Here is a 14,077-nt window from a genome sequence, read left to right on the forward strand (position 1 = left end):
ATGGAGAAGTGTTGCCGTCGTCGTCAGAATAAGAATCGTCCTCATCAAAGGCATTTACGAAATCTATCACAATGTGGCGGTTCCTGTCGGATTCAAACTGTGCCTCGGCCTTGCTTGATTCGGTTGAAACATCCGAGGAAGATGGTGGAATGGTGAAAACACAAGACGATTCAACACTTGTGGTGTTCTGCGTCGATCCATCCGTGTTTACCTGAGGGCTCATGCTTGAATGCTCATCTGAGAGCTCGTATACACCGAGCACCTGAATACAGCAAGTGGGTGATGGTGGTGTTGGTACTGCGTTCGTTTTCTGTGGACTCTCATTCAAAAGTTTATCTGTGAGTCCATGAGCATCTGCTTCAAGAACAGAGAATGCTTGTGGTTCAGGTGGTACTTCATTTCTGTGCTGAGGGTTTTCTGAAGTCTCCATTTTCTGGTATTTGATGCACTGGCTCGGTTGTCTATTAATGATCTTGCTTGGTTTTCTTGCATTGTGCTTCCTGCCTTTGCTGGCCCTGCAAAGCACCAACAGATTTCGATATCGTCAACCTTCATTCTACATGTACAACATTATGGATCAAGCAATGGAACAATTTACTGCCTTGTGTTGTGCACAACTGTTCAAAGATGGCCAGGTTATAATTGCATATGCAAATGTCCTCCCACTTGGAAAACACCGAGGAAGACCCGAAGAAGGCGGGTTATTGACTTTGCAAATATGAGCAAATTTTGGGTATGAATGTTAACATTCGAAAAAGTGAGACTGGTTCGGCCTTGTTCATCTTCGACAGTTTCCTCTAATTTATTGGATGAGATCATTGCAAGATGAATAAGTTAAGGCCAGCCTCTGAGATTACCTTCAAGGGAAATGAAGGTCCAGGGAAGATGCATGTATCCCATTTATAAGGGGGGTGGGAACGATGATGGTGACGTGGTCGGTGATAATTTTAACGCCTCAACCACCGTGAGAAAACACGAAGATTTTCAACTCCACTGCATACATTCAGAGTTTGAGGTTGGGGTTAAGCTGTCAGTTGCTGTGTTGATGGAGTGTCAGCACCGTCCATAATTCGTGAATAATTCAGATGAGTTGTATTTTGAGGTCCTCCAATTTTTTGGAACCAGTGAGGTCCAGGTAAGACGTGCTGGGATTGGAAAGGCATATACACTGGGAGCGGCTATTTTATCTTCGTGGAAGACTCTTGCAGGAAGGGCAGAGCCTTTGTGGTGGGCAGGCTGATAATTCGCTGAGAGCATGCAAGTTCGTGAGTCAATAAATTGAGGTGTCCAAATCTGTGACAACTAACGGGGTGTTTGATCCGAAGCAACGGGATGTAGCCTTTTAATTGGACAGGATTTGAAGGCAATAAGGTATATCAGTGTAAAAGGAAGGAGAGAAGAGGAGTGGAGGACCCCAATGGGCCGACCATGTTGCTCCTGGCTGCAGCATCTCACGAAGATGGGGAGGGGCCAGGCATCTGCCTGGGCGATTGCTACACCGAGGCGCCTGGAGTACTGGTGGAAAGTGGATGCAGCAACGCGCTGCTCCGGCGCATTCTCCCATACCTGACCTGACCTGACCATTTGCCGTTCTGTTTTATGTGCCGTTATTGTTAATGTGACGTTCTATAATCCGCATCGTTGTACCATATGGGCCATTGTAGTTAATTCATAGAACAGTACCCCTGGAAAGGTCGTGAGTGGCAGCAGAAATAGTTGGTAGGTTGAAATTGGAATTGGATAGGAACTTAGAAACATTGTAGATATATGTGTGCAGGGTTAGTGACAGGACTGGAAGGCAGCATTAGTGGGGATTGGTGCTTGTGTCAATCCATGATGAGCGTGATGTCTGAGAGGGCTCGTCAAAGAATTGTTTGTGGCCAGTGTTGTGTATTTTTTTAACGTTAAAACAGCCTTTGCATCCCCCCCCCCTCCATCCCAAACAAATATTTCCCTCCCACTCCTTTTTCACACCCTTTTGATATCCAAGAGCCTGCCACATTTTCTCATCCCAACTCTTCCCCCAATTCCCCCATGAAGTGATTCTGACGGATTTATTTAATCTGGTGTTGGTTGGCCGTGAATGGCCTACTCCTGCGTCTGCTACTCCTGGTATTCCTTGTTATCCTGTTCAGAATACAGGAACAAATTGATAAGCGTTTGGCTTGATTCCCCTTTAAATCTCAGTCGTCTGTGGTCTTGATTAACTGGTGAGGTTCGTCTGAACTTCAACTGTACAGTGATCTCCTTGCGGTTACGGGTGGTTGTTGTCCCCATCCTAACATGCAGCACTAACATGTAATTCTAAAAGTAGTTTGTGTGCTCACCTGCTCAGAGAAAGGAATGCATATTGATCGGTCTGAAGTCATCTTACAACTGTGAACATGCTGAGTGAATGAATGAGGATTTTAAGTGAAGTTGTCACTAAGTGCAACCAAATGAAGTTTGTCATACTTACTCCTTGAGAGATCTGAACTTCGCGAAGAGGTAAATGAAGAGCAATATGAAGAAGAAAATAATAGCGCTTAAAGCTATTATCACCTCGACAGCAATCCAGGAGAATTTACGCGCTGCTGGAGTGTTTCTGTTGTTTTCTTTACTGTCAGACACTACAACAGAAAAATGTTCATTATTAGCAGTGATCAATGAGAATAACTAAAAATACAAACTACAATACATTTTTGACTGATGTGGCGGTGTCACAGAAATATCCTTCGGAGAGTGGCACACCTGTCCCTTCAAAATTCAGAATTCAAAATAATTTCTATTTTTCTCCGCATATTATGTTTGTGGGGTAGGGATCGGTCGTTGAAATTAAAGACCACAGCACCGTATGTGTTTTACTTAGTTTTTTTTCGGATGAGGTTCTATTCGAGCAGTTAATGAACAGCTCACACATAATAAAAAGAAAAGTAGCTTTCCATTCAAAGTACACCTCCCCATAACAAATCCTCCAGCACGCAGCACATGGAGTCGGAATTGGGAAGGAGCGGAGTACAATAATTGATTAATTAATTGCGTAATTAAAATAAATAAATAAAATAATAGGGAGCCTGGTGTTGGCTTCGTGGTTATTGTGGTTGCTTGGGATCCTTGGGGTCCTGAGTTTAAGCCCCGCTGGCCACTGAATTAACATCAGCGGGGTTGACTCAGCCTGTTGACACCCAAAGCACCACTGTTTCTTCTGAATCTGTAACTTTTTGAAAATTAAGTAATTTATCGAAAAATGAATGATTAATGAATCAATCAATAAATCAAAAATAACCTTTGGAGATAAATAACTTGGTCACTGTCATGTCCAAATATCAGCTTCTGAGCTCAAAAGGTGCCTGAGATGGAAATAAAATAAATTGGTAATTAATAAATCCAAAGTAATTAATTAATAAAAAATTGATTAATACAAAATCGCTCTTTTTTTGCCAAATATCTTCACTTTTATCCCCAAATTTCAGCTTCCCAGCTCAAAGGATGGCTGAGATATTGCCTGGACAAATAAGCGAACAAACAACGAAGAAAACAAACGGAGTAAAAACAGAGTACAGTACTCCCTTCCTTGTCCCCCGGCGATGACATCATGCATCGCCTGTATATGGAATTGGGAAGGAGTGGTGTACAACTAGAACGGCACTCGGTGGAGCACAGTACCTCCGCCAGGCCGAACGGCTTTTGTTTTTTATCCATCCCACTGATATGCCAGATCTGCAACCGGACCATTCATCCCCCCGTCCCACACCAAAATCTAATTTACTTGTCCTTGTCACTTTCCCAACTTGTCCACCAAGTTTCGTCCGAATCTGTCCACAACTTTTTGAGATATCGTGCTATGTATTGTTTTTGGTCCCATCTCTCAATGGTGAAGAATCACTTCAAAAATTCGAGTAACTGGAGCTGGATCTTCACCGAAATCTACTCAATTTGTCCTTGTCAGATACCAAACTGTTCTCCCAAATTTCTTCCAAATTCGTCCATAACTTTTTGAGATATCCTGCTCACAGACAGACAAACGTGAAAACGACCTCCATGAACCTTTGGTGGTGGAGGGGACGAGCATGGTTTGAAAGAGAAGGTGGACAGGTTGAGTGTTGAATAATCCTTCAAACATTGCTCCAATTGTTGCATGGAAGTCGGACCTGGAAAATTGTGTCTGCTTGTTTTATTTATCTATAATTTCAGCTGTGTGTGTGCGCGTTCGTGTCTGTGACCGCTGTTTTTCGACAACCACTGGTCAGATCTTATTGAAACTTGCCAGCTATATTACTGGGGACCTGAGTATGTACATTTTCAAGGTTTGATATTAATCGGACAAGAGCTTCCCAAGTTATGGACATTTATTTACCAAACCAATGACAGGACACGTTGCTGCGTAGACGTGGCCGTTGGGGAAGAGATCCTCAGCCGTGTTTCCCATTACGGGTTACAAGGTCCGGACTTCCGGATAGTGATGACTTAGTGTATTCTAGTAATTTCTCGATTTATTATGCGCATTTCTTGATAAACACAATGCCCCAATGCAGTCGTCGTTTACGAGAGCGATGGAACGGCCTGTGTGGTTGTTTGAAAGTTTTTTGGTTTTTTTTGGTTTGCACGTACGGCCACGCGAGAGTGAAGGAACGGCCTGTGTGGTTGTTGTTTCTGGCACGTGGTTTGAAGGTTTGCTTTTTTTTTTTACACGTACGGCCACGCACGTACAGGCACGTACGAGTTTAATCAATGAAAATGAGCACCTATTTATGGGACACCTTGTATATCCTCCAACCCAAGCCTCCCTCCTCTCCCCCCCCCCCCACCAACTCTTCTGAAATCATCCTCCACCTTCCCTGCTCCCCCTCTCTTCCTTGACAGTTTCACAAGTATTACGTACAAACTTCTTGGTCAATCGCCCGTTGGAAGCCTTCCATCGTCTATTACCATGGTTACACAGTATCACCATAGTTACGCAAATCAAAACAAAACATGTCCATCGATCCCACAGTTTTGTTCAGAAACGATTAATGAGGTACAAACGATGAAGTTTTTGAATGTCGAAATGTTTTTGACATTGAAAGCTGGAAATGGATGTGAACAACAACCTGCACAACCACAAAATCCCTTTCATCAGTATTTGCACAAATTACCTTTTTGAAGATGGAAGTCCTGCTCATTGTGAGAGTTCCCTGGATTCTCTGGAGGGTGTTTCTCCAACTCCTTCTCTCGAACATTTTGAAGGAAGTGAAAACGTTGCAAACCCATTTCCATGTTATCCAGGAGATGTTTGAGAGTTGAGACGATGTGTGTTGTTTTGGGAGGAGGTTCTCCTTGAGTGTTTGTTGCCTTTTCCAAGTGAAGGGTGTTTTCATCGTTTGGGAGAGTAATGTCATTAACTATGGCCGAAGTCAGGTTTTCGATCGCCAGTTGTACAGGTTCTTCCAACATGAATTTGGGTATTTCTGTAACCTGGTCTGAGAGAGGAAAAAAGAAAAAAAAAGTTAAACAGGTAATCGTGGACTTGAACAATGAAATGTAATGTTACATCTCAGAGAGATAAATCCATGAAGATGTCTCGGCGAAACAAATCAACATTCAAGTTTCTTTTTCAAACCCTGATTCTGAAGCCATGTGGCAAAAAGTTTTGTGGTCTGATGAAACAAAGATGGAACTTTTGGCTTAAATGTAAAACGTTACTTTTGGCGCAAACGCAGCACAGCACATCACCCAAACAACACCATCCCTCCTGTGAAGCATGGTGATGGCAGCATCATGTTATGGGGACGTTTCTCATCAGCAGAGACTGGGACACTTGTTAGGATGGAAGGGAAAATGGATGGAGAAAATACCCAAAAAAATCCTTGAGGAAAACCTGCTGCCCTCTGCAAGAAAGCTGAAATTGGGATGGAAGTTCACCTTTCAGCATGATAATGGCCAGAAGCACACAAACAAAGCTGCACTGGAGTAGCTAAGGAACAAAAAGATAAATGTTCTTCAATGGCCCAGTCAGAGCCAATGCAATCAAGAATCGGTGGCATGACTTGAAGAATGCTGTCCATCAATGCTCCTCACACAACTTGACTGAGGTTGAACAGTTTTTTTGCAGAACAACGGTTTTGTACAGAAACTATACTCTGGTACTCAGAGTGCTATGACGTGTGGTCGTTCCATCTCTGACTTATTTTCAGTTGTAACTGGAGTTTTTCAGGAGTGTATCCTGGCATGACACTTTTCAGTGCCTGTATGGACTGGATAATGGGGAGGATGCCAAAGAGATCAAGCTGTGGTGTATTGTTTGGGAATGTGAGGATCTCTGACCTTGATGCAGTCATCTTGCAGAGACGCTGGATATCCATACGGGGGCCATCGAGGGGCTGAATGAGTCAGAGCCGCTGGAATGAACGGTTTCCTGCATCAAAACTAAAATCCAGGCTTTCATTGACATCTTGGATGCTGCTATCTTGTCTTTACCTGTTTATGGCGAGGATGTTGAAGTCACTGAGCGATTCACTTACCTTGGTAGTGATATTCATGGCTCTGCATGTCATGAGTCAGAAGTCTATAGATGTTTGGGTTGGGCCTGGGGACATGGATTCACTGGAGCATGGGGTGTGGTGCTGTCGGTACCTACGCAGGAGGACGAAAGTCTGAGTTTAAGTCCTTGGTCCTTCTAGTCTTGCTCAACAAATGTGGGACTTGGACTCTGACGAAGGATCTGAGATGGAAACTTAACTCCTTCAGTATCATGACTCTTCAGACAATCCTCAGCTATCACTGGTCATGGTCAGACTCTGTGTCCAATGAGCGGTTGCTGAGAGAGATGGAGATTAGATTTGTTACCAACATAGTCAGTCAGCGTCAGCAGTGACTGTATGGACAAATGGCTCATTTTCCTGACGCTGATCCGGCTCTCCAGATGATTCACTCAGTGAGAACGCCTCATGAGTGGAGGAGGCCAATGGGCCGACCACATGTCTCGTGGTTGCAGCAGGTTGAATGCCATCTCAAGGAGATGGGGATGGACCAGCATCTGCCTGGGCGATGGCCAGACGGAGGCCCCTGGAGTACTGGCGGAAAGTGGACACAGCGACACACTGCTCCAGTGCAAGCTCCCATAACTGACCAGATGTGACGATGAAGGGCATCCCGATTCACTGAATCGAATGCTTTGCAGAGCTCAACATAGGCTGCAAGCAGCCCCTGCCAAAACTCTCACCTGCATTTGGTGAGGACCTGAAGCGTAAGGATATGGTCATTCATTGACCTCTTTGGAATAAAGCCTGACTGCTCTGGGCGCCGGTGCTCAAGCAGATGGTGGTGAACCCTCTCAATAATTATCCGAGAAAAGACCTTGGCCAGCACTGAGAGCAGCATCACCCCTCAGTTGTTGTTGCAGTCCTGGTGATCCCTCTTCCTTTTCCAGAGAGGGACAACAAGGCTCCTCTTCCAGTCAGTTGGGATTATGCCTGTGTTCCAAACAGAGCATATAACTCCGTGCAACGACACGAGTGCAGCATTTTCACCAACCTTGAGAAGTTCAGCATGGATACCACAGATCCCAGGAGCTTCACCCCATTTCAACCGGTTCATCGCTGCCAGTGTTTCCACAAAACAAACGTGGTTCATAGTTTATTTGAGGGTCAGCAATAGGAATGGTAACACCCCTGATGTCCAACTAAACAGCTGGTCGGTCAGTCTGGTACAGCCGCTCAAAGTAATTGGTCCAGCCAGCCTTCACTTCGGATTCCTCTATCAAGAGCCCACCACCCTCCGCTCTAATGGCAGTACACCAAGGGACGGGCTTGGAGGAACACAATGCACAAATTCGCCTGTAAGCAGAATGAGAATTACTTGACCAGAGGTGATGCTGTACCCCTTCCAGATTCCTCACACATTGGCCTCCTTGACAACCTTCAGCACATGTTCCGTTTTACACCTCAACTCTCTGAATAGCTCAGCTCTGCAACTCTGGCCAATGGTAACCAGTGTCCCTTGAGAGACAAAGTTCTTCTTCGCCTGATGGTGGGTTCCATGATATCCACCAGCAATATCAAGGATGGTAGTCTTGAAGGCACTCCACAACTCTTCAGGATTCCCCAAAGCATGCAGAGCCCCCCCCCACCCAAATCCCAACTCAGCCTGTTTGCTTCCTCCTCAGCTGCCATGTCATCCTTGAGATTGCCAACATTCAGCCAAGTTTGGGATGGTACTATTCTCTCAGATTTAAGGTGCAACTTCAGAGTTGCTACAACAAGCCTGCGGTTGGTATTGAGGAACTGAGACCTCAATTCCAGAAGACCTTACGGTTCTGAATCATCCTCCAGCGACCATCAATGAGCACATGATCAATCTCCTTTGCCATATCACCAACATTGGAATACCAAGTCTCGCGATGAGCCTGTGGGTGTTGAAACAATGAACCAGCCAGCCCAATTCCCTGACTTCTTGGAAAGTCAAGGAACTTAGTGCTATTCAGGTTGACAGTTCCAGACCCATGGGGACCAACACATGTTTGATAACCATCCATATCAGTGTCAGTCGATGTATTGAAATCCCCTAAGACGAGAAGAGTATCTCGCCTGGGACACTGATCAACCACAGACTCAGGTGTGCCATAGAATGCGCCCTTCACGGTGAGATCACTCACCTCGGTCGGAGCATACGCAGACCAGGGAAACGACACCCAAGGAGTAATGAATTCTCAGTTTCATAATGTGCTCATTTACCGGTGTTTCCTCAGTTATCATGGGAGTCAGCTTAATGGACACAGCTACAGCAACTCCTTGGGCATGGTAACCATCAGAGCATCCAGACCAGTGGTAGGTGTAACCACGCACCATGATCTCACCACTATCTGGTCTCCAAACCTCAGAAAGTGCTGCAATACCGATGCTCAAACACTGGAGCTTAGATGATAACAGAGACAGTTGGTCCTCTCTTGGGGATAGGACATTCCAGGCACCCACCCGAAGGGACTGCCTCAGATTAACCCAAGGAGACTGCCGTCTGGTGCACGACACCTCAGCACCATCCTGCCACACAACACCGCAATCTGACCCAGGAAGTTTACCCTGTGCTTTTCCTCCGAGCATCAAGGAATCGGGTCCCAAAGGCTTTGCCCAAATCCTGTCATCCAGTAAGCTGCCCTACGAAGGGCAGCTCACACTGACATTTATTTGTATTAGATTCATCTGTACTAATAAAAGGTGTGTGTGTGTGTGTGTGTGTGTGTGTGTGCGTGTGCGTGTGCGTGTGCGTGTGTCAGTGTGTCAGTGTGTCAGTGTGTCAGTGTGTGTGTCTCCTGCATAACTCCAAAATGATAAAACCGAGCAGCCTGAAACTTTGCATACATACTAAGAAAATTCCAAGGAAGTAAGGAAGTGCAAGAGTAAAAATTGGATGTTCGAGTTAATTAACGGCCTTATTTAATTATATCCTTTATCAGGTGATCCTTGGCCACCTCGCTGTCCGGGGTATCAAGGCATTTTCTGAGAAATCTTGCTGGGGTCTGAAACCACCATCTTTTCTGGCCTGCTCAACCTTACCTTGACTTGCGTGGTGTATTGGCATACGTGCGCGAGGCACACTGCGGGGAGCGTTGTGGGGGCGTGGAGGAGTGGTTTTGGTAGTCACGTGTCCGCAAGGCTTTCAGGTGTTTGCGCCGCTTGAGGCGTGTGTGTAGTCTACAGTAGTGTGCATTCGGACGGGCAATAAACAGAGTTCGACAACCCTCACGACTCTCCGTGCCTCACTGCCCTCCGGACATTACAACTTGGAACAGGCCGCAACGATTTCTTAATGATAACGTTTATTTTTTCACTTTCCTCCCTCATATCAAATGCCTGTTCATCATCGCTACGAATCGTTGTGTACATCGCTTTTGTAAGTATCATAAATTTTCAAATTAGGAGCTTGGAGCGATTTCATGCAATATATGAGACGATTTTCCACAATCTCCTGTCGTGGACAAATTAACGTATATCATGAAAATATTATTTCATTTTTATTATCGGATATCGTCTGCACTAAATAAGTGTCAAAATCTGTTATGAAATGTGATAATTTAAAGAAATAAAGAGTCGTAATATGGAATAGGCAAAGCCCAGAAGCGAACGTAGAATTCTTCTTTCATTCGATGCTGCAATTTCAGGGAACTTCGGCCTGGATTCGGGATCAGCGATCAAATAATGTAAATCACGATTAAAAATTTTTTTGATGATGCGGTAGATATCTTTATTATAAAATTTGGTTGACTTAAAACTGCTCGAGTATTTACTCTCTAGTTTTGTTGTTAATTTTTTAGTCATAAAGGTGTGATTGGGTATACTATTGATCAAATTAATTATTTGTGCATTTCTATAACCGTGACAACACCACTGCATATTACCTCAACATTACCTTCACAACAACAACTTCACCGCCTTGAACAGGATCTCATCTGAAAAAAAAAAAATCCTCAACATTACCTTCACAAGGACAACTACACCGCTGGAACAGGATCTCATCTAAAAAATTAATATTACCTCAACATTATACCTCAACATAACCTTCACAACAACAACTACACCGCCTAGAACAGGATCTCATCTAAAAAAAAAATTAATATTACTTCAACATTATACCTCAACATTACCTTCACAATGACAACGACACTGCCTGGAACAGGATCTCATCTAAAAAATTAATATTACCTCAACATTATACCTCAACATAACCTTCACAACAACAACTACACCGCCTAGAACAGGATCTCATCTAAAAAAAATTAATGTTACCTCAACATGACACCTCAACATTACCTTCACAATGACAACGACACTGCCTGGAACAGGATCTCATCTATAAAAATTAATATTACCTCAACATTACCTTCACAACAATGACACCGCCTGGAACAGGATCTCATCTATAAAAATTAATATTACCTCAACATTATACCTCAACATTACCATCACAACGCCAACAACACCGCCAAGAACAGCATCTCATCTAAAAAAATTAATATTACCTCAACATAACCTTCACAACGACAACTACACCGCCTAGAACAGGATCTCATCTAAAAAAATTAACATTATCTCAACATTATACCTCAACATTACCTTCACAACGACAACGACACCACCGAGAACAGGATCTCATCTAAAGAAATTATTATTACCTCAACATTATACCTCAACATTACCATCACAACGACAACTACACCGCCAAGAACAGGATCTCATCGAAAAAAATTAATATTACTTCAACATTATACCTCAACATTACCATCACAACGACAACTACACCACCGAGAACAGGATCTCATCTAAAGAAATTAATATTACCTCAACATTACCTTCACAACGACAACTACACCGCCGAGAACAGGATATCATCGAAAAATATTAATATTACCTCAACATTATCTTCACAATGACAACTACAGCGCCTAGAACAGGATCTCATCTATAAAAATTAATATTACCTCAACATTACCATCACAACGACAACTACACCGCCTAGAACAGGATCTCATCTAAAAAAAATTAACATTATCTCAACATTATACCTCAACATTACGTTCACAACGACAACGACACCACCGAGAACAGGATCTCATCTAAAGAAATTATTATTACCTCAACATAATACCTCAACATTACCATCACAACGACAACGACACCGCCAAGAACAGGATCTCATCGAAAAAAATTAATATTACTTCAACATTATACCTCAACATTACCATCACAATGACAACTACACCACCAAGAACAGGATCTCATCTAAAAAAATTAATATTACCTCAACATAACCTTCACAACGACAACTACACCGCCTAGAACAGGATCTCATATAAAAAAATTAACATTATCTCAACATTATACCTCAACATTACCTTCACAACGACAACTACACCACCGAGAACAGGATCTCATCTAAAGAAATTATTATTACCTCAACATTATACCTCAACATTACCATCACAACGACAACTACACCGCCAAGAACAGGATCTCATCGAAAAAAATTAATATTACTTCAACATTATACCACAACATTACCATCACAACGACAACTACACCGCCAAGAACAGGATCTCATCTAAAAAAATTAATATTACCTCAACATTACCTTCAAAACGACAACTACACCGCCGAGAACAGGATCTCATCGAAAAATATTAATATTACCTCAACATTATCTTCACAATGACAACTACAGCGCCTAGAACAGGATCTCATCTAAAAAAATTAATATTACCTCAACATTACCATCACAACGACAACAACACCGCCAAGAACAGGATCTCATCGAAAAAAATTAATATTACCTCAACATCACCTTCACAACGACAACGACACCGCCTAGAACAGGATCTCATCGAAAAAAATTAATAATACCTCAACATTATACCTCAACATTACCTTCACAACGACAACGACACCGCCGAGAACAGGATTTCATCTAAAAAAATTAATATTACCTCAACATCACCTTCACAATGACAACGACACCGCCTAGAACAGGATCTCATCGAAAAAAAATTAATAATACCTCAACATTATACCTCAACATTACCTTCACAACGACAACGACACCGCCGAGAACAGGATCTCATCAAAAAAATTAATATGACCTCAACATTATACCTCAACATTACCTTCACAATGACAACGAAACCGCCGAGAACAGGATCTCATCTAAAAAAATTTATATTACCTCAACATTATACCTCAACATTACCATCACAACGCCAACAACACCGCCAAGAACAGGATCTCATCTAAAAAAATTAATATTACCTCAACATTATACCTCAACATTACCATCACAACGACAACTACACCGCCTAGAACAGGATCTCATCTAAAAAAATTAATATTACCTCAACATTATACCTCAACATTACCTTCACAACGCCAACTACACCGCCTAGAACAGGATCTCTTCGAAACAAAATTTACATTACCTCAACATTACATTCACAACGCCAACTACACCGCCTAGAACAGGATCTCATCTAAAAAAATTGATATTACCTCAACATTACCTTCACAACAACAACTACACCACCTAGAACAGGATCTCATCTAAAAAAAATTAATATTACCTCAACATTACACCTCAACATTACCTTCACAACAACAACTACACCGCCGAGAACAGGATCTCATCTAAAAAAAATTAACATGACCTCAACATTACCTTCACAACAACTACACCACCTTGAACAGGATCTCATCTCAAAAAATAAATACCAGAAGCGAACGTAGAATTCTTTTTCAGGCCCTGTCAAACCTTGATGATTTAGCCAGCGTATGGCAACGTATCAAAATGTATCTAAAACGCTGGCGTATTGTTGTTTTTTTCAGTTTTGGGCGTATAATAACGTGTTGGACATTTGCATAACGTATTCGTAACGTACACAGAACGTTTCGATAACTTATAGATAACTTATACCAACGAATGCTTAGCGTGTTGTCGGCGTTCACAACTTATGCCCAACGATAGTCTAACTTATGCATAGCGCGGCAGCATATCGCCGACGATCACGTGGCGTTGCCTATTAAAAGGCTGCCGCTCGACGATTCAAATCATAACCGCACTAGACATCGAAGTGTCAACATCACCGTCATGCCGAAGAAAACTTAGAAGAATGCTGCAAAGAAGTCTCCTGGCCGTGCCCGTGGACGCGGACGCAAGGAGGATCCATCATCACCCACACCCTCCCCATCACGCTCACCTGCTACTACTGACATGGACTTACTACTACTACTACTACTACTACTACTACTGATACTACTGACTGGACATCTACTCAACATGGAGTCTGGAACACTGATGGGTTCCTCCTGTGAACCCCATTTTTATATACCAATTCCCCTAAACGCTGCCAATACGTCATTATACGGAAGCTGTAAGTTAGAAACACGTTCAGTAAGTTCTGTGGTCGTCTGGAAGACGTCAAATACGTCTACATACGTCAATATGCGTTGGAGATACGTTAGACGTAGGTTCAAAGCACGTTACTCATAGGTTATAAATAAGTTTCAGGTACGCTAGACATTACCTCGACGTATTTCGACTTATGAGTAACTTACAAGGAACGTGTGTCGACGTGTGTCAA

General features: G+C 42.9%; 1 protein-coding gene across 1 annotated transcript in view; it reads right to left on the bottom strand.

Moving 5' to 3' along the window:
* LOC147023213 (uncharacterized) overlaps positions 1-5,586 on the bottom strand; it is a 6,206-nt gene extending 620 nt beyond the window's left edge. Inside the window, exons 1-3 of the mRNA XM_085887120.1 lie at positions 5,115-5,586; positions 2,459-2,609; positions 1-515 (exon numbers count right to left, since the gene is read on the bottom strand). The exon at positions 1-515 is cut by the window's left edge and continues 620 nt beyond it. Of these exons, the coding sequence (XP_085743246.1) occupies positions 1-515; positions 2,459-2,609; positions 5,115-5,412 (964 nt within the window). The 5' untranslated portion in view covers positions 5,413-5,586. The remainder of the gene's footprint in view (positions 516-2,458; positions 2,610-5,114) is intronic.
* Positions 5,587-14,077: the final 8,491 nt, after the last annotated feature.

This window comes from Eptatretus burgeri, chromosome 7, assembly GCF_056783735.1.
Source record: "Eptatretus burgeri isolate ZD-2024b chromosome 7, Ebu_testis_v1, whole genome shotgun sequence".
In the NCBI taxonomy this organism is placed as follows: domain Eukaryota; kingdom Metazoa; phylum Chordata; class Myxini; order Myxiniformes; family Myxinidae; genus Eptatretus; species Eptatretus burgeri.